Here is a 21,607-nt window from a genome sequence, read left to right as displayed (position 1 = left end):
CGCCAAGCAAGAAAATTTGCTTCAACATATCGTGTCTTCTGCGTAGACGACAGTAACGAATTCCCCATTCTGGCTTTGCTTACACTACACAAAACGGCATTGTATAACGCGTACTTCAAAGCTAGAGCAAAGGCAGCGATACTATCAAACACGCTGCTCGTCTACACAGCGCAGCCGACGTTGCGGGCAGCCCAGCCGTTATACTGTCCGCAGCGCCACTTCTGCGTCATGATGCGGAGAAGTGGGGAACTACGCTCGGTCGGCACACCTACCCATCTAGCCACCATACCATTGCTGCAATTTGATCATCTTCAATGTGGTCATTATCATGCTGCTGTTGTTGCACACACGTACGGTCTCGACCCACAAACGCAACTATACTCAATTTGCACAAACACGGTCTACCTGGTATCACCTTACGGAACCACAAACAATGCTGGATAGTCAGGTACCTGCAAAATATTTCGCATTACATCAGTTGCCAAAATGCATGGAATAACTTTTTTTTTTATTTCCTTATATAGTACAATACAGCTGCCCTCCCCCAGAGTCTCACCACATTGGCTGCGAATGTTTGGTTGCAGAAGGTTTTACAGAGGTGCCTTTTTTGCCTACGTACCCTGGTTTGACGTGGCTTCCGGGCTGCTGGTTCGGTTGCTATCTTGGCGGTTATATTTATGGCGGTATGCACAGAGGTTACATGAACATACCCGCAAAGTGGCTCATTTAACATTTATATGCTGACCAAGCGTGCGCACCTCTGTCCGAAACAAAAACACCTCCTACATAAAACCTGAACATATAATGCTGGCTCGCAGGCATCCCTAAAGCAGACCGATCGGTTAATCAAATGGCGAATCACATTTAACTGTCACAATTACAGTGCACTGAGTTTTACATGGGTAAAAGACTACAAAGAAGGGAACAAGGACGCAGACGAACAAAGCGCTAAACTACCAACTTTTTATTTTTGTTAAGAGAAAAGGTTCTCTCAGCGCAACATAATCGTGAGCGTGCACCAACTCTTTCAATGCTTTATTTAACGGGTTACTTGATTTACTTAGGGTCCATTTGATTCACCCTGCATGTTGTGAACTGGTTCCTGCCAGTGCAGAACTGGCATGGCACCTGCTGCACAAACACAATCTGTCAAATCTGCACATCTACCAGATTTGGCGTTTCCGATTCGGAATAGCCCGTGGAGGTGCAGTGCGTGAACACAAAAAATTGCACAAAATTCAAGTCGTGACCTTTGTGGTGCTTGAACATACATTCCATGAGATTACACGTTGCCTTGGACGAACATAAACGAAATTGTATGCATTGCCTTTAGTTGTAAAGCATTTAAGTAACCGCTCAACTTGAGCGTTGCTTCACAATTTTTTCATCAATGCACACTTTTAAATCGGCTTCCGTGTCTGCAGAGCATGGACGGACCGGGAGCGCTAAAACCTACCATGCCCTCTGAAGTGATGATCACATGTCGAGCCAACTCGTTTGGCTTCAATTGTGTTGCAGAAAGCCTCTATCCTAGTTCTTTTCTCCTTCCATGTACATTCCCCAGTCCTTTCATCATACAGACTAATGCTACGTAGGTGTTCTACAACATTGTAGTGGATTCGGGATTTCAGTTGTAATGCAGCAAGCAACATTTCTTCCCTGGATTAAAAAACAAAAACGGTCACCATGCTATCACCTTCGTACAATCTTGCTGCTGTCACATGTGCAATTTGCCTTACACAAACACGTTGGTCCATCTGGTAGTGCATTGCAGAACGCAAAAGGATGCTGGAGAGCCAGCTAGCTGCAAAATGCTTCGCATAGCATTGATTCCCACTGTGTGTGGGATGTGAATAATTTTTCTGTAATCCTTAGTTTGCTGTTCCCACACGCCGCTATGGATTCACACCATCAATCCACCTCTCATTGCTTAAGTTGCATAATCTCTAACCTGCGAGTCAAACATCTGAGACTGGTGTGCAACAGATGCAAATTAGGCAGCCATTGTGCGAACGCAAAGCTATCAGCCTCCCATCACCTTACAAAACACACAGGTAGTGCTCAACAAAATTATTACGATATCCACAAAATTGGCACTAGGTGTACACACTTGTTGCAATGCACCTCAACAGATAAACAACACGTGTCAAAACTAATGAGAAATTGTGGGCTTGCCATAGTATTAGCGATAACTTATAAGTAGAAGCACTCATTTTCTGGCCAAACAAAAATGTACAAATACATGAATGCATATAAACATACCATGTGTCCCATTAACTTCCAGCAAAATCAAAATATGCAAGTGCCATGTTGCTGGACAGAACCAAGGTAATTTGTTTGCCATTGCTTTGGAGCAAGTCAGACAATTTTTTGTACTTCGCCCAATCACATAAATATATTCCGAGCAAAAGTGTCAATTAGAAAATTGGAGACCACCCTGAAAAATTACAGATCCAGCTTGTTGTTGCTGCATACATGCTACATAAAAGTGTTTTCCTACTTGCTGCAAGTGATGGCAAGCAATGTTACCTAGGTTCTGTGCAACTACATGGCACTTGCATACTTTTTAGTTTTGGCACAAATTATGCGAGACACCCAGCATATCCATACATACATCTCTGCCAAGGCAGGTGTGGCCTTGGATCCTGTTAAAGGGAAACTCCGGTGATTTTTCGATGTCAGTGTATGTCGAAATTCGCTGGCTACGTTACTCCGCACACTTCTGTCATGTCCTCAAAAAAGCAGGTTTGAGAGTTGCACAGATTTTTTTTTACAAATGAATTTATTTAACTGCCTCGAACACCCTACCTTACCTCCTCCTCAGTTACAGGCCACATTGCGAGTGACATCAGGAATGTTCCACGCAGAGCATGCCGGATCATGCAGATGACAGCGGCGAAAGCGTGGAGGAGTCGACGATCGTGAGCTAGTGCTTGGCACGAGAAGTTGCGTTTCCTGTGGACGCGGGCAAGTGATGGGGGCGGCGGTAAATGGGGTCGCGTTGTTGGCTGCATGAATTCAGCCCTCACCATCCGCACACAGTTTGAGCCGATGCCGATCGCGTTCAGCCGAGGTTAAGCCTGTAACACAGTTGCCGAGTACGTGCGCCTATATTGCTGGCAGACCTGAGCGACTGACCTGAAGCTAATTAAGCCATTAGGATGAAAACTGCTTCTGTAGTTGTTTTGACCATACGGATTTAGAATAAACTATTCCTCATTTCGTACAGTGCACACGCAATAAGCTTGAAGCGACAACACGACATGCTAGCAACAACCACACGTTGCCGTTCTCGAAGGCGGCCAGTCGCACACTCGCCGGCGCATCCCTAAATTAAATCTGACTACGAACATGGGTTTATTTTTACGTAATAATTGTTGTGCTGACTCATTATTTAGCTTCCAAAGTGCACTGTTTGCCTCGTATACCCTGAATTGGCAGCAAGCGGAGAACCCTTCAATACCGCAGCGTAAACAACCGCCTCATACAGCTGCCAACGGTGTTACATCGGCGTTTCCGCTCCAAAACGATGTGTTCTCTAAATGAACGATGATACGCGCAAAGTGCTCGTCTGTATCTACTTATGGGATACATTGTGTGCATGAAGAGAATACAAAGAACGATAAGTAGGCAGCATAAGAACGCTCCCATACTACGGCCTCCCGCTCGCTGTTTTCAAAGGTGTGTGGTCGCTCATCTCAGCGCAACTCAGAAGCAACGCGCAATGGTGCTTACATGCACAAAATCGGCGTGTTTTGCCATGTTCTGAAATTATTTGATGGCACTGATGAGTGGCTAGCATTATATCTAAAGCGAACGAAGAGCGGTCGATGTACCTGCCGATGTAAACAAATGCACCGGATCGGTGTTTTGGACTGTCAGCTGCGTGCTTGCGGGATACAAGTGCGGAAAGACGTCCTCCACAACTTAGTTAGGATACCAAGCGCTTTCCTCAGAAGGGGTAAAACACCTAAAATAGCAAGCAGCACGTATAAAATCAGTGGTTAGGGTTACGCTTGGTCTTCACGTTGCAGCGCGATAAGTTGCACATAGGCGCTGGCTCTTGTGGTGGTGGGTCGAATGCGAACGGCGATTCGTGGCTATTGAATTCGTCAGAATCATAGGTGTCACTGTTCCGAAGAGGTGGTGCAGCTTAAAATGTCACCCGAAGGTCCGGCGCGGTCATATATAAGCCGAGCGTCTGCTCTTCGCCGGTTTCGTTCGCCCCGCAGGCGAGACCGGCATGCGTCGCATGCCTTCCCCGCCGGGGGTGCACTCGTGACGTCACACGAAGAGGTTCGCTCGACTGCTTGGTCAGGTTTCGGTTTTGTGCTTTTTTGCTTATTTAAAATTATGTTCAAATTTGTGGAACAATTTTATCAGCCACGTCACAGGAGGGTCTCGGGAACCTAAATATTCCATTACGTTGACATGGTAAAAAAATCGCCGGAGTTGCCCTTTAAGCACCAGAGCAGTGAAAACGTGTTTATAAGCATAGATTTATTTGTTTACAACAGTGTACAAGTGTAAATAAGACACTTCGTGTACATACGAAGTGATAGGTTAAAATTTAGGTGAAATGCGTAAAAATAACGTCATGTTTATGTACACGAATGAGAAATATGAAGAATGGACAAACAAATGGTAAATGCTGCCTCGATCTACTCCTTTTCAAAACGAACAACCAAAACATTGCATTGAACTATGGGATTCGATCTGGAGATTTGACCACTGCTGAATTCTGTCATGTCCTTCCACTTCGAATGAACTGCAAGCGACAACTGCTGGCATGCACCGGGAAATTAGATCTGGTTTGAATTCAACTTTAAAGCGACAGAGCACGGGGTGTCGCAGATGGCCGCCCGTTTCCGAAAGGACCTGGTTTCAGTTTACTGTTCAAATTTTCAAGTGTAGACAGAAAATGCAGGCAGCAGGGACAAGAAGTTTGACAATGTCCTATAGATCCTGCAATCCTATAGATGGCAACCCCACTCGTAATTTATAATCTATACTCCCCTATACAATTTTACATTAAAAATAAAGTAAAATACATAATTTATACAAGTTCTAAAACATGAATTTAATACAAGCCTCAAGTGGAACAAAGTTCATTGCAATACACATACTATATAATTCAGTTCTACTTGAACCGAGTGCCTCGTGGCCTGTTCTTTGCATGGCCTTCGAGGGCATTGAGCAGTGTTGCATGCAACAAGTTGCGCTGCAGGGCCCCGAGGGAAGTCCTGGCCGCTGGGACGACCTCCCTGTCTTCGTCGTCCAACACCAGAGGGGGAACACGAGAAGGCTGCCCCTGTAATGGTAACAGTGGCACATTTCAATTAATACTACAGCACTGTCATTGGGGTCAGCCTGTTTCTATTTCTTTTTGTTACGTTCAAGGCTCAATTATAGGATACTACAGGTAGAATGGGTTTAGAAATTCAAACAAGCAATGTTCTTCCCTGCTGTTCGTTGCCTTTGCAATGCACGGGAACGAGGTCCTGCAAGGGGACATTTCGCCTCAAACATCAATTCAATGGCACAAGTATTGTACTCAAAATGCTGTGAACTGCATGTAATCTTCTGTCTGAAATAGATAATAATAGTATTATTACTAAAGTTAGCAAGGTAATAGATTAGGCGGGCTGGTGGGTCATCCTAAATATGCTCACACTCAAGGTTAAAACGTAGACAGGAACGAGAAACAACACGGACTGTGCCGACTTCCAACTAATTTTATCACTTATATAAGACTGTGCAATGAGAGCACCAGAATGAAAGGATTAGGTGACAACGGTAGGTCCGTGTTTTTTGCAGTTCCTGTATACGTTTAGCCTTGCGCTTTATATCATAGTTAGGGCATTATAAATATTTCAAATGCCTGCATTTACAAAAGATGACTGCATGGAAGGTAGTTCAAGTTACAATTACATTGTTCCTCTTCCTAGAATTGCATGCTGGGTTAGGAGAGAGACCATAGTAAAAGGCTGCAGATTATTGACCACTTTGGGGTTCGTAAAGTTGGATTAACATGGCAAATAAAATCACTGCATCGTTCAGGGTATGAGTGCTGCATTGCTCAGCCGTGCCGAATCACCCCACAAGCAGCTAGCCTGCTTTGCTCTTCTGTGCTGTGCGATTCACCATCACAGACACACCGCATCCCTTTGTGAATACAATCAGCCATTTAGCCTGTCGCATGAATACAGCTTTAATGTGCTCCCAAAGCACTGTACACCACAGTATTTGTATCCTTCACCTGTCAGAGTGTAGCTGAGACTGCTTGGGAATCGAACCCAAGACCTCTGGCTTAGTAGCAGCGTGCAATATCCAGGGAGGGGAAGGTTGTCCTAGTCAGATGTGGTTTTTGGAACAAATTAGTTATCCTGATCAGTTCTGCATTGTGCGATATGAATTTTAGAGTCCCAGTTTCCGCAGAATGAAAACTATGTTGGTGTAGCAAACAGCAGCCTTTTTTTTTTACTGTTAATTTGATATACATGTTGTGGAAAGCACATAAGCGAGACTGGTGATGTCATGCGCCAAATGTGGCAGATTATCATATTTACTCGATTGTAACGTGAGTGTTTTGTAGCGAGAGCTACATTGGCCGCATTCTTGCTGTTTCGCTGTGGCCGGTGGTCGCACCGCGAGCCATTGCCTAGCAACCGCCGCAGCTGGCAGGGCCGCTTGCCGGGCTTTTGGCATCGTCTGCTCGAGTTACCACGGCACGGCAACGCGCTGCCGCCACCACAGTTGTGCTGCAAGTGTTCGCCGCTTGCATCTATCTGTCAGAGGATGAGATGGTGAAACCGCGTTGCAACAGAGGAGGAGCCGGCATTGCATCGTATATACAGAAGGGGCGGCTCGGTAGGATTCGTCGGCAGATTTAAAGTGAGTCGGAGAGACTGAAAGAAGCCAGGCTTCGTCGTGGGAACGAAACCAAGAGGAGGCAGCGAGCCAAGGAGACGGAGGAAGAACGAGCCGCACATCTCGAGAAGCATCGTAAGTACGAAGCGGGCAGGCGAGTGGATTCAGATGAGGATAGCACCAGAAATGTGTTCAAGTCACAGGATGACAGGATGACAACCCCTTATCCTCCTGCCTCACCGACCGGGCCGTCTTTGTGGCAATTGAGAAACAAGGTGAAGACTCAAAATAAATGTGTTACACTTTAAAAATGTCTAGTCTTTAATGTAACCATAACTTAACAAGTGGTAACAACCAAACCCAAACACTCAGACGTACGAAGCTAAATGATAAAGATGTAACCGCAGAGAGAACAAAGCTAAACAGTAAGATTAACCATACCTCTCACTACGCACCCCCAGGCATAACTGAGTGAAGCCACAGCAAATTTTTTTTTCACGATTTTCGTTGCTTGAACTTGAACCTCACGTTACATTCGAATAACAGCAAAATCGACCAATTGAAATCAAATATTCTAAATGCCGCGATACTAGCGTTACATTGGTTACCTGTAACTGTAGGTTTCAATCTAATCCGTAGACAAGCCGATCGAAGTCAGCACTTGCTTTTGGTTGGAATCGAAGCTGTTTTCACTGTGCGTGCAACTGGTTATGATGCTGCAATACCCTACGGCCTGTTGAGGTTCGACTCTGTTCATTCGCGACATTATGGTAACAGCGCATTTGGCATGATGGCCGCTTCGAGAGGCAAGCAATTTTGATGGCCAAGGAGCTGGGAAAGTCCACTGCATATCAATGTCTCGACGTCAACGAGTCGACGATTTGTGGATGGTGGGAGGAGCGGCAGGTCCTCTTTAATTGCGAGGCCACTCAGAAATGTTCTGTGGAACTTGTAGTGTCCTGGTACTGACCCTGAATGAAGTGGTTGTGCGGTCTTTCAAGTACTTAAATTTCAAACAAGCTCGATGGCACACACGATGACTAGATTCTCGGGCAATCACTTTTGGAGATAGTTTTGCTTTCACGAGACTCGGCTCGTCCTGGCACCAAACTCCTTCCAGTATACGGCCGACAGCTCTCTTAGCGCCGATATTGAGCTTAGGGCAGCGCTAGAAACACTTGTTAGGGATACTTTCAGTGCCGATTCAAGTGAAATTTCATGAAAGTGAAACTATCTACGAAGGTGATCGCCCGAGAATACCACCTAAGGTCTGTGTGCTCTGTGCAACACAGAGCAACAGAGCTCTGTCCTCTTCAGACGACGATGATTGAAGGCAACTCGTTTCCGAATTTAAATTCTTTGAATAAAGGTACGATTTCTTTTTATTGCGATAGCAATTATACAAACACTCCAAGCGGATTTCTGCCGACGGCGCCGTCACCGTGAGGTTCCGTATAGAGTCCAACGGCCATGAAATCTTTGCTGCGCGCTGTATGCTGTATGTGCGTGTGAAAGCGCGCGAGGGATGCTCGCTTTCACGGGGAGCAAATGCACGGCAGAGAGCAAACGCGACTTCTTCCGTCACGCAAAAGGCCATGGGGAGATGGGAGGGAGGGGAGGTGACATTAAGCTGCGGCACCAAATGCGTATTTATATAAAAACGTTGCGAGGCGAGAAGGTGGAAAAGACTTCCGATGCTGCTCGACGAGTGTCCCATTCTGATCTCGTTGAAAACCTCCGAGCCGCCCCCAGAGGCACGGACAACCGTCACCAACACAGCGCGCGTTCGGTGCGAATGCGGGTAAAACGCCGACGGCGTCAACAACAGTTCTGCACGTTGCTGGTGCTGCTGCATGTCCAAGTTTATACAGCTGATAACACTACTGTCCTTACTCCGTATAGCTCTACTAATTTTCTATCACAATTGATGCTTCGCCTTTGGGGTGAAACTGCAACATTCTTTTTCCTTACATCTCGCGTTACATTTGTGGTCACGTTACATTCGGGTAAATACGGTAAGTGATTCATTTGTAAAAAAGCACATGCGTCCACTGCAGGACTTTCCCAGTGATATCCAATGCAAGAAACAACTAAAGCTGCGAGCCGTCAGGTACCGCATAAGGCAAGACACCTCACAGCTTTAGCTGTGTTTCTTTCTGACATTGGCTATCTTCTGTGCTTCCCGCCTGTTTCTTGTATATCTTTCCGCTCCTCATATAAACCACCAGTTCATAGTCTGAGTCCGTGTTGCCGTTCTCCCGTCGTCCTGCTGTTTGCGCTGTTTCCCCGAGTATGTTGACGTTCAATCAACTGGCGCCAATTACCATTGTTGTACTTTTTACGACTGCACATCAAAATTTAGCGTGGTGCTCCCTCCTAGTCTTGTTTTCCTTCCTCCATGTTTGTTGCCCTTTATATATATATATTTTTTTTATTTTTGCTTCTGCAGCATCCCTTCAAATGCACACAACACTGAAAGCACATCTGACACTGCTTGCCTGGATCAGGCATTGGCTGGCCCGGACGAGTCGTTCGGCAGCCTGGCGGTAGCTGGCACAATGCTGGTCGTCGAGTGGTGGTTCCTCGGGCTCCTGCGACGCGGCTGCAGCAGCCAACTTGGTCTTGTCGATGCAGATTGATTCCTCGAGCTTCTGAATCTGCACGCAGTTCACGAAGAGGAATAAGCACACCTGAAGCATCGGCGACGCCAGTGTACGGTGGTGCCTCAGTGAGCGAGAAATTCCACAGCGCAGAAATGGGCTTGCTTGCAATATAGAAGAGGCAGCATTAGCCCGGAACTCCTATCTAAATAGTACAAGGGAACGGAGAAATTGTTTTCTCAGTAATGACTGCGCCGATTTTGATGAGGTTTGTTGCATATAAGAGAAAATGCTACACTCTTACGCCTGTAGGAAGTAGAGATGTAAATTAGGCCATCAATGGTTTCACAAACATTCCTCAAAACTGCAAAACTCCAGAAAACTCAATTAGCAAGTTTATAACTCTAGCTCAGCAATGTAATACAATATCACAGTTCTGTAAGCTGCACTTAACACATCTAGAGCAGACGAAATCGATGTAGTACTATACAATGTTCTGGAATATGCCATTAATTTGTAAATAGAACTTTTGCAAGGCTACCATAAAGCATGTAACAATCTCGCGTAAGCTGTAAATTTATCAAATTTGTCCACTTCGTCTTCTGACAGACGCAGTTTAAAAAACTGTGATATATGTTTTTGATCCACTATTATCAATTTGTAAACTGTACTTTTACTATTAAACTTACATTTTTGGTACCTTTCATAAAAAATTGCTGGCCCTTATCAAAGGACTGCTTCATAGAGGTCACTAAAATTTACATTTCTTGGTCAAGGTGTTCTTCCTGTGCACCGAGCCTTGGTGGGCTCTGAAAATTGCACAAGCACCAAAATTACAAAATTACAAGCGTCAGCCAAGAATGCCGCCACAGATGTAAATGTCACACCAGCTCCCATGGTGTAGCATGTCCCGTTTATGTAATTGGTAACCATTTGGCATGAAGTGACAAGAAAGTTACTATATTTCCATAGTGATGTAAAAGAAAATGCAACGCAGTAGCACAGAAAGACAACATAGTTAACATATACAATCCAGTATGGCTATTAATTTTCCTACAAAACCACTGACAGTGGACTCGCCGCAAACTCACTTATTCAGCAAAAACTCTTTCAGCATTATTTTTCGGAGCGCATTGTTACTCTCCCATCTGGGCCGCAGGCTAAAACATGCCGGTAGCACTTGGCATAACATGATCTCCAAGACTGCTAGCACAATCAATCACTGGTAGAAAAAGAATGCTGTGCCCCTCTCCAGACTATTCGTCTCTTCTTCACATGTCATGATGCCACCCAGGCAAAAGCAGTTGATTGGTCAATCTGCGAACGACATCAGTTCCGATATGTTTGCTAGCTGAAGCGATCTGTTGCCTCGCTTGGCTGTCATCCAAAATCGGCTGACTCAGCCTGGTGCAGCACATTTTACACTACATGTGTAACAGCAAACGCATATCACCAAAACGTGCCGAATCTTGATAACTGGAAGTTGATGGGGCTTTTAAACAATAAAAGTGTGATTTTGACATCTGGTATGGACATAGTGCCCACATGGCTCCTAAAAAAAAAAAAAGTATGATGCAGAGGAGAGAGCACCCATGGTGAGGGTTGTAAAAGCAAGGGAGAAATCACTTGCTCGCCTACGAGCTCCGAGCGGTTTGGGCCCCGCTAGGCTCACGTTTTCCTAAGGTTCAGTTGTAAGTGCAGAACTCGTGCATGTATCAAATTTTTAGCTTGTGCTCAGTCTTGTACGGCCAACTAGAGAGCTTGAAAGGTGTATTCCATAACCTCTATAGTACTCTGAAATCAACACTTGACATCATAAGCAACTGTGATGCACAGGACAATTCTCTCTAATACAAGAAAGGAATTGTGCACTGAACCAGCGCTTCCTATATTTTTTCAATGCCAGTGATATCGCTCGCTCCGCAATAGGAGCCGTTGGTGTGCCTTAGTTCAGCGAGTTGCCACGATATGACGCTACCCAGAGGGTTAAAAAAAATTAAATTACGGGGTTTTACATGCCAAAACCACGATCTGATTATGAGGCACACCGTAGTGAGGGACTCCGGAAATTTGGACCACCTGGGGTTCTTTAACGTGCACCTAAATCTAAGTACACAGGTGTTTTCGCATTTCACCCCCATCGAAATGCGGCCGCCGTGGCCAGGATTCGATCCCGCGACCTTGTGCTCAGCAGCCCAACACCCAGAGGGTACGACTGCTTGCGTCACATGTGCGTCTGAGCCACTGAGCGCGTGTCGCTGCACTTCCCGAGGAGATGCGGTAGACGCTTCACGCGTCTGTCAGGGTTACTTCCTCCAACTTCCGTCGGGAGGCGCCACCCAGAGGGTACTCTACCCCACGACCGTAAAGCAAACGCAAACGCTAACCAATCGGGGAGAGTAGGAAAGGGCGATCGAAGAGGGTGGTAAACGGTTGGATCGGTCGCATCTGGCTGGCATTGAAAAAACAAGAGGCGGTGACTAAACATTCCACGAGCAAAATTATTTGCCACCTTTTTAAACGCCTTGTCCCACGCTTTTTCCTTGGCTTCATATGGTGATACCTAACAAAAACTGGGCTCCTCACTTCCCCTTCTCGTTCATGCTATACAGGCAACCGCCAAACATTAAATCTTCTCATCATGCATTTAGTATGTGTGTGTGTGTGTGCAGGATGGAGAAGAATGGCACAGCAAGACTACAAGAATGTGTGCACATTCTATATGGCACAGGTGCACATGCTTCAGCCTAGACACCGACAGGTAGGAGCATGGAACAGATGACACCGCACCTTCAGGACAGAGTTGCCAGATGCCACCGAGCAAACAAGTTAATAATCATCCCAAAAGAAGCCCCAAGAAAGCGGCGCGAGTTTTGCGAAGAAGCCTAAAAGAAGCAGAAGTTGAACAAATTGTCATTCTTGAAAATAGTTTAATAGTATGAAAAAAATCGCACAAATACGAAGGGAAGGTAAACAAATAACTCGAATTATTTTGTACAAAGTCAATATGCGCAAGAATGAACCAAAGCACTCATTTACTTTTTAAAATAGTCTCAAGTGCAGTCTGCACCCTGTTCATCGCACGCTTACCAGTACATGAATCTCACACTTGTGATACTTGCATGCTGCTTTATCGTCTCCGGTGAGTGGGTGTAACCAGTCCTTGAGCTGCGTTTCCTTCTCCCCACTCTTTACAATATATTTTGCCATACTTCGACCATTTCAAAGCCATTTTGCACACAGAACACTGGAAACACTACGATGACCACGATTGCAGGCAAGGCGTCACAACATTGATGAATGGATAGGGACAGTTTCCTACTTTGCGACTCCTGCTGCTATCGCATATATTTAACGAGAAACGCGCCTGACAGGTACCAAAATAACAATATTTGCAGGAAAACGTGAACGAGTAAAAAAAACGCAACAAGCGACTATAAAAATCTACAAGTGACTCGGTGAAAAAAGCAAAATCCGCTCATTATCAGCGGAACTGGCAACCCTGCTTCAGGGCGATAGGAAAGGTTGCAGCTTGCACTAAGTAGTCATACTGGTAAAATGTTTCTTCCTTCTGAATATTTTTCCTTCTCAGCTAAGTAGTTGAGTCGTTACAATTCCTGCACCGGTAAATCCATATCTGAAAGGTATCGATTGGTGCACAGTATTAATGCGATTAGCACTCTTTAGGAACTTCACCCAATTTGGAGTATGTCTGTCCGTGTCTGTCTACACCCAACTTCTTTCATGCCAACTTGGTCGAATGGGTAGAACATCAGGGTGCTGTGGTCAAGGAACCGAGTTCGAAACCAACTGTCGGACCAACTTGGATCACAGGGCATCTGCCGTCCTTAAGTGAACCTCTTTCACGGCAACTTGGGATACTAGATATTGTGGGAATGCTGACATGATTAGCGACATCAGAGCGAACTGTGGACGAAGAAGACGGACGCGCGAGCAGTGGCGGGGCACCCTTGGGTGCGGCCGGCCAAGACTGGGACCTGCTGGCGTGGACTGCGGGATCGAGCCGTTGTCCACAATATATATCGACCTTGAATCATCATCATTAACATATAAAAAATTTCATCCTATTACACCCCCTCCATAAGATGTAGCTGATCATCTCCAAATGATGGATGTGCCGCAAATTTTCTTCAAATGCCTTTCGAAGCCAGTTAATTTAAACAAACAGTGGGTCAATGGAATTTATTGCCACAAAGCAGTGCAGAGGACTTTGGGAGATGCCACAATGGAGGGCACTGGAGTGATTTTGACCAAATACGGTTCAGCATCATTAACCTAAAGCTTGGCACAAAGGCATTTTATGAATTCAATGTGTGTTGGAATGTGGCAGCCGCAAACCTTGTTCATGTTAGCAGTGTTATGCCGTAGCCGCCGAGTCATCGCAGCAGGTAAAATGAATTGAAGTGATGCTCTTGTTTTGTTCACTTAATACCAACCATTCATTTCAATTATTCAGTTCTACTATGACAGGCTTGTTGGCAACACAGAGCAGAGAAATGTGCCCAAAAATGGCTGACGAGTGGACACGAGTAGTCAAAATGCGAAGCGTAGGAGAAATGCGCACGTTTCCAACACCAATATCGAAGACGTGCATTTGTTGGGTACCTCTCACAAACAATTTGTTAATTCTGTTGTGCACCACATTTCACTCAACACCATAATTTTTTTTTTTCAACAAGAATGCCCAGCCCGAGAGATGTTGAAGTAATTGCAGCACTGTTCTGTGCTGAAGCAACATACTAGCTTCTCCAGAGGGTCCTCTTCTGCGACTACCAACTTAGCACTGGGCCCGGATCCACTGTCAGAGTGCCAGAGACACTTGGCAGCCTTCCCTTCATGCTTGACTGAGGACGACGACGCCACAGATGGCTCAACCTGCAAGGAAAGAAAAAAAAAAGGAATAACAAATAAATAAACAAGAATTAAAAAACAGAGGTTTCGCTTAAGTTGTTACAACGAATCTCAACCTTTCATGCAAAAACCATGCCTTGTTTCGAGTATGTGCTATCGGTTTGCACGCGTTACTGACGATTATTAATACGGAGGCGAAAGCACTATATCTGGCAGGCCATGCGATGCACTGAAAAACCGATTGTCCGCCATAAGGATCGTCTCGTGAGAAAGGCCGGTTTGGCTAATCAATGGGCGTGTCCATCTTGAGCAGTCATGTGTCCTTGCCTTCGCATCGTTTCACGCCATGAACGCCGACATGAACCTCCCACAATTAGGGATACGTTTCCGACGAGTTTTCAGCGTCGGCAGACTTGGCCGTCGAGCGAGCGTACGGCAGGAAAGAAAAGCAAACTGCCTGTGTCTTCTCGTCCGTTCTAATCTTATTGCACTAAATTTCGTCTCAGCCTTCGCCAGCTACATTGACTACATTGTTTTCCTTGAGATGGGCATTGATGAGATGCAGGAAAATGCGCTTGTTGTTCTCGAGACGTTTAAAGACTGTTTTAAGTCCCTTGAATTGACGCATGAAATGCGCCGTAACAGTACTCTTAAGTTTCTTGACACTAAGATTGTTTTTAGATCGGACAAAATATGTTGGTGCTATGAACCGTGAAGTAATAAGCCGATTTTGCCCTATGCCTCGGCACATTCTAAACTGGTTAAAAGAGGAATCATCAATTTATGTTTTTTGAATGCAGTTAAGAAATCGTGTTCGCATCAGATGCAACCAAGTCTTCGCTACCAGGTGGAGCGAATGTTACAAGCTGGATACCCGTTGCATGTGCAGTGCTCTGTTGCAGAATCTTTGCTCCGAAGATTGCGCATGGAGATTAATCGATCACAGGTTTCATCCCCCAACACGCTTCAGAAAGTGGCTGTCATCCCTTATATTCATGGGCTGTTACATAATATCAAAAAGATTGCAGGCCGCTCGAAAGTTAATGTTGTGTTTTCGGCACCACAAAAGCTCATTAAATTCTGCAATCAGTGGTACGTTCGTAATCAAAGAGGCTGCAATAGCAGCACAAAGACCCTTTTGTTCACTGTACTACTAGTGTAGTCTACAGTATCCCGCTAACATGTGGCAAACAATACATAGGGCAGACGGGGAGATGTTTGAATGAACGTTTGAAGGAACACGCGCTAAACGTAAAGAAAACGGCACGTAATGGTTGGCTGGCAATGCACTGCAGTTCCTGTCAATGTAGACATCTTTTTGAAAAGTGTGCTGTTGTCAGCAGAAGTGACCATAGGCTCACCCGTGAGATAACAGAAGCTGAAAAGATATCTTCATTAGGCTCAACCTGTATCAGCACTCCTGTACACCTGTCCGATAAAGAGCTGTCCTTTCTTAGAAGGCACTGTGCGCATGTGTAGCGGTAATGGGAACATAGTATAAACACGTGTGGTGGTCAATAAACCTTGTTGGTAGTTTGCGCTCGTCTGTGTCTCATGTGCTCTCGTGTGTCTGTGTATTTGCGCTTCAAACTATTTCCTTCGCCAGCTATAGAAGCCCAACTGTCACGAACCTGTGGCATGGGCGTGGAAGCCACCGTGGGCTTGAAGGTGATGCGTGCGGTGCCCGGTCTGGTAAACGTCGACGACGCCGAAGACCCCTCGGAGTTCTGGACCATCTCGGCCGTCCCTAGAAGCGAACGCCAGAGGCGCGTCTGGTCGCTGTAGGTGGCCGTGCCTACCGCGAAAGCGGCGAACTCCCGGGCGCGTGCCGGGTTCAGCTTCTTCAGCACCGACGTTATGCGCTCTATCAGCGCCTCTAAGCTCTCGTCGCCGGCCCCCAGTTCTCGCTCGGTTTTTCCCGTCGGGTCGATGGCGGTGAGCACCCAGCGAAGGAGCTCGAAGCGCTGGCGTCCGGGGGCGAAAAACAACTGCTTCACCTCGCCGCTTCTGTCGTCGTTGGCGACCATGTTAAATGCACTTAGCAGCATAGAGGCGTCTCGGCATGTCAGGAGGTTGGCTGCCGATATTCCAGCCATGTCGACCAGGCACTGTCAAGTGCTCTTCAAAGGAAGCACCTGCCGACAAAAGTCTGCGTCATAGAATAAGGACCAACTTCTGCGTTCTGTTCTGCGTCAAATCCTGCCGCCTTGTCAACCGCTACTGCTCACCTGGCGGCGCCGGCGACGCTCTCTACCGGAGCCGCGATTTAGAGAAATGGCACAAAAGCGGTGGGCAAGGAGAGTTTTCAGTTATTTGTACATGAGGAATGTTGACACAAAATGGAGGAAGCTGACCAGAAAACTGTCAATCAAATATTTGGACTGCAGGAAGGGTGCAAACCCGGAAACAGCGCTTAAGAAAAAGGTTAAGGAAACAGAGAGGGGTCTGTGGAAAACAGGGATGCAGACGAAATCAGCACTGGGAACATACCGAACTTTCAAGCAAGAAATTGCCAAAGAAAATATCTGCGATAATTCTAGGGGAAGCTCTTTGTTGTTTGAAGCCAGGACGGGAGTATTGCGGACAGAGTCAAGTACCAAGGTATAGACAAGTTGTGCTGTGCGTGTGGAGAAGAAGAGGAAACGGCTGAACACCTCATACTTTTCTGTAAAGGGCTTAACCCTACAGTGCAAAGCAACGGGCTGATTTTTTCAAAGCATTGGGGTTTAGGGACAGTGAAGGCAAAATAGACTTTAAGCGGGTAGAAATAACCAAACAGAGGTTATCTGATTGGTGGATAAAATCAAGGCAGGGGTGAAATTTCACCCACCACAAAGTACAAAATATGTTAATAGTCATGGCTAGGTGGCGTATGCCACCGCCCGGTTTAAATGGTTCAGCCTCATCCTTCCATCCACCCATCCATCCATCCATCCATCGTGGGCTTTTCGCGCTCGCGAAGCGCGCCGGAAGCGAGGGTCTTCTGCTACGCGCTGTAGTTTTTTGCGTTCATTTTCCACGCAAAGCACTTAAACTCTATTCAACTTCAACAGTGTGGTGCTGCATGGAGCTTACCCATCTTTGAGCGTTTCTTTGTGCTTGGGCAGCAAGATAATGCAAAAACTAACGTATCAAACTCATCAGCGTGGCCTAGCTCCGGCGCTACAGTTCGGGAACGGTATCACGGTAACTGTGCGTGCGTAAAACGCGCTAAATGAGCCCGCACAAGGAAAGAACGTACAAAAATAAACGTTATTCGCATGGGTACGCGGGCAGTAGCACCATGCCTGCAAGAATAAGAGTAACGAAAAAAAGTAAATTACTCGCGCAGTAAAGTGAAATAAAAATGCGTGCAGTGACTGCTTCGCTCACCATTACGCGCTTTTAGCTCACGGTCAGAAGTGGTTTACAGCTATATGCGTATGTATTTAATCGATTATTTTTTAGCCACGACAATATTTTATTATGAACACATCAGAGTGAGAAGGTGTAAGGGAAGCAAGAGAAAGAGCAAAGACGGCCCTAAGGCCGCAATATTGTTAGCTTATTTCACTTCAAAGATTGCGTACACGAACAATTCTTGCTTTACGCTATCTCTAAAATACAAACTTCACGCACGATGTACCTTAAGGTTCACTGTGAGCGAAGCTTTTTCCAAATTCAGACATTCGAAAGAAAAGCCATTCGATCCAGCCAATATAGCTAAACAAATATATTTTTTTCTACATTGAAATGGATAGATAGCTACTACTGCCCTAGCCATTTACTAATTTGTTATGTAAAAGTCATTACTGCAATAGCCTTGTTTTAATAATCCGTGAATCCTCTCTGAAATTACCAACATGTAACTTCTCATTATACCATAGTTATTGCGTAACGTGTGATTTTTTACGTAAACTAACAAGCATTCATGTCGCGTGACGATGTTTGTGCTTGCATTATATTGAGTGGAAAATCGTCTTGAAAATTACTGTCCTTGATGCACTACAAATATCGCTATTGATTCTACATATCCCTAAAATAGTTACCTTCAACAACAGCATAAAATGAAAAGTTTATGTTCTAGTGATTTGTTGCCTCTTTCATTACGTAACTACAGGTACGTAGTCAGGCGCGGATCCAGGGGGGATGTCCGGATGTCCTGACCCCCCCCCCTCTCAGATTTCTGCATCGCCCCCTCGCTGACAGGGGGATGGCCCTGTCGCAAAAAATATGGCCACCAGCATTCTTGAAAAGCATTTTTCGCGAGTACCACTGATATCAGCCACGTATAGAAGTAAAGCTAGCTTGCTCACAAGCTTAGTTGTATTCCGTCGGAGTGTGGTGTCGCGAAGTTGCCGTAGTTATTTTTTCTCATGATCACCTTGGACCTCCTGGCGCCGGCGGTGCCTTACTCGTCCCGTCGGTGGCGTCGAATGAACGAGGTTGCCAAGCACGCCGATGTCCGCGCGAGCGCCTTCGCGCCTGATCAACTTAGTTGCCCCTTGGGGTGTCATCGGTTGCCTCATTGGCTGTCATCGGTTCCGCGACCAACCTGCTTAATGAAAGAGATCACTTGCTGATGTGTTCATATACAGTGTTTGTCCGAAAAGAAATGTCAGTGATTATATTGTGAAGCGACTATACGTCGCAGCGCGCTAAGACCAGTTGGGATTGGTGGAAGGGGAAGTTAGCATACGCATGCGTGGTCGCTCAGTCATCTGCAACAATCTGGAGAGTAAGGACAAGGTTTTTCGTCAACTCATTTTTATTTACCGTGCAAGCCGTAATGCAGGGCTCATTGGAACAAAGGATTGCCATCCAGTTGTGTGTGAAACTCGGCAAGTCTGCAGTGGAAACTTTTCCAATGATAAAGACAGCTTTTGGTGATAATTGTTTGTCAGAACGTCAAGTTTACCGGGGGCACAACGCCTTTTTAGAAAGTTGTGAAGAGGTCAGCGATGAAGCTAGCCCACGCTGTACCGCCATCAACGACCATCAGCGACGAAAATGTGACGCGCGCGAGAGGTCTTTTGTACTCAGACCCTCGTTTGAGTGTCCGTTTAGTGGCACAGACAGTAAACATTCCAAAAAGCACCGTTCACGAGATTTTGACGAATAATTTTCAAATGCGAAAAGTGTGCGCGAAGATCTTGCGCAAAATATTAATGGACGACCAACAATCAAGCCGAGTTGAAACATGACAGGAGGTTTGGGACTTGTGCGAAAGTGACCGCCACGTTTTGGACAATGTCATCACAGGTGACAAGACTTTGGTGTTTGAATACGACCCCGAAACAAAAAGGCAAAGTGCCAAGTGGCACGTACAGCTTGGCGTCCCCTCGCCCCAAGAAGGCCAGAATTAGCAAGTCAAAGTTCAAGACCGTGCTGATTGTGTTCTTTGACATCAGGGGTCTTGTCCACCATGAGTTTGTACCCCATGGTACAACCGTGAACGCCAAATTCTACGTGAAAGTGCTCAAGCGACTCAAACGAAGGATTCATCGCACCCGGCCTGATATCGGGGGCGATTGGAAACTTCACCATGACAACGCACCATGCAGCCTGCACCGCCTTCCTCGTGACCCGCTTCCTGGCCGATTGAAAGATGTCAACAGTTCCCCAGCCGCCCTACAGTCCCGACGTGGCTCTCCCAGGCTTCTTCTTTTTGCACTTGAAAATTCCCATGAAAGGACATCATTTCGCGACAGTTGGCAAAGTCGAAGAGGCTTGCACCAAGGCTCTAAAGGACATTCCTGAGGAGGCCTACCGTGACGCCTTCGATGGTTGGAAATCTCGCTAGAACCAATGTAACGAAGCAGGAGGAGCCTATTTTGAAACATTGTATTGTGTTGTACTGCGAGTGCTTTCTTCCCTCTCTCTCCTTTCTTTTCATCCCTTTAAACCCCTTCCCCCGTGTAGGGTAGCAAACCGGACGTGCTTCTGGTTAACCTCCCTGCCTTTCCTTCTTTTTTCCTCCTCCTCCTCCTCCTTATTGTGTTGTACCGATCTGATCAATAATTTCTTTTTAATCGCCTCACTGACATTACTTTTCGGACAAACCCTGTATAAATAACAACTAACAGCTAAACTAAGAACTACGCATGGGCAACTTTTTTAACTGTAGCACTCATTAATGTGATCACAGTTACACGTTGACAATATCCAGTACGAGCACAGTACCGTTCGTACGCTACAAGTTTTTCATTGTAACTTCGCAGTTTTATTGCCGTACATTAGGCATAGTATATAGGTCAAAGCCGCTGGATCCGTTTATCCGAGAGGGCGTTCTCGCGGAGCAGGGCGAAGTCTCGAGCAGCGGCTGCGAAAGTGGGGGAGCGTGACGTGAGCGGTCAACGCCAGCGCGCGGGCCAAGGATGGCGTCGCGCGGGAAACAAAACATGAAGATGCTGGCTCGCGCTCTCGGCTACTAGAGCACATCGTTCTTCTTGTAGGTGGCGTCGTGAGTCTTCATACGCGGTGATTCGCATATCGTAAACAACAAGCGTAGTAGTTGCTGCGTTGGAGCTCCAAAGCAAACGAAGGTGTCTCAGCCGAACACAAAGAATCTCCTTAAGGAAATCAATGTGTCCCAACAGAACTTCAAAGACGGGCCCGTGCTTACGCATTTATAACGAACCTGCAACAGATCATCCCAAATTTTATTTTAAGAAACAATACAGGCTAGATATACCAGGTGTTCAAAATTAAGCATTATGGTTTTCTTAAAGTTAGGCACATGGGAGGCACGTGAAGAGCACCTGCGCAAATAAGTTATGTGGCCATGGGGACACAAAGTAAGGTGATAATTATCGTTGTCAGCAGCCGAATTGACTAAAATTGAATAATTAACTTTTTATTGACTGCAGTAAGAAACACGACTGCCTCTAAGTTTTCAATACAAACATACCCACTTACTGCAGTCGACAAAAAATGATTGTTCAATTTTAGTTAATTGGACTGTTCACAACTACTATTATCATCTCACTTTGTGACCCCTCTGGCTACATAACTTATCTACACAGGTGGACTTCGCGTGCCTCGTAGTGCCTCATTTTAAGAAAAGCATAAAGCTTAGTTTTGAACACCCTGTATTTCAGGCACAGCCGCCAAGCACATGGCTGTATTGGGTAACGTCCTTTTCCTATAAGCTCGGAGAAACCGATATCTGGCTTCGCTACAGGTCTTTTTCCTCTTTCTGGGGTTTTACGTGCCAAAACCAGTTCTGATTATGAGGCATGCCGTAGTGGAAGGCTCCGGATTAATTTTGACCACCTAGGGTTCTT

General features: G+C 45.9%; 1 protein-coding gene across 1 annotated transcript; it reads right to left on the bottom strand.

Moving 5' to 3' along the window:
• Positions 1-537: 537 nt before the first annotated feature.
• LOC119458394 (uncharacterized) lies at positions 538-16,565 on the bottom strand. The gene is made up of 4 exons (XM_037720236.2): positions 15,974-16,565; positions 14,232-14,366; positions 9,369-9,527; positions 538-5,311 (listed from the first exon to the last, which is right to left on the bottom strand). The coding sequence occupies exons 1-4, from the start codon at positions 16,436-16,438 to the stop codon at positions 5,141-5,143; spliced, it is 930 nt and encodes a 309-aa protein (XP_037576164.1). The 5' UTR covers positions 16,439-16,565; the 3' UTR covers positions 538-5,140.
• Positions 16,566-21,607: the final 5,042 nt, after the last annotated feature.

This window comes from Dermacentor silvarum, chromosome 7, assembly GCF_013339745.2.
Source record: "Dermacentor silvarum isolate Dsil-2018 chromosome 7, BIME_Dsil_1.4, whole genome shotgun sequence".
NCBI classification, from domain to species: Eukaryota; Metazoa; Arthropoda; class Arachnida; order Ixodida; family Ixodidae; genus Dermacentor; species Dermacentor silvarum.
The sequence above is the reverse complement of the archived record's forward strand: the minus strand, read 5'-3'. Positions and strand labels throughout refer to the sequence as shown.

Bases quoted from the DNA above. Each gene is read 5' to 3' on its own strand.
- LOC119458394 (XM_037720236.2), bottom strand. From the start codon at position 16,438: ATGGCTGGAATATCGGCAGCCAACCTCCTGACATGCCGAGACGCCTCT. The intron at 14,367-15,973 runs GTTCGTGACAGT...CTTTCCTTGCAG, and splicing joins CTTCCACGCCCATGCCACAG to GTTGAGCCATCTGTGGCGTC. The intron at 5,312-9,368 runs GCAAGCAGTGTC...TTACCATTACAG, and splicing joins CCAGCCAATGCCTGATCCAG to GGGCAGCCTTCTCGTGTTCC.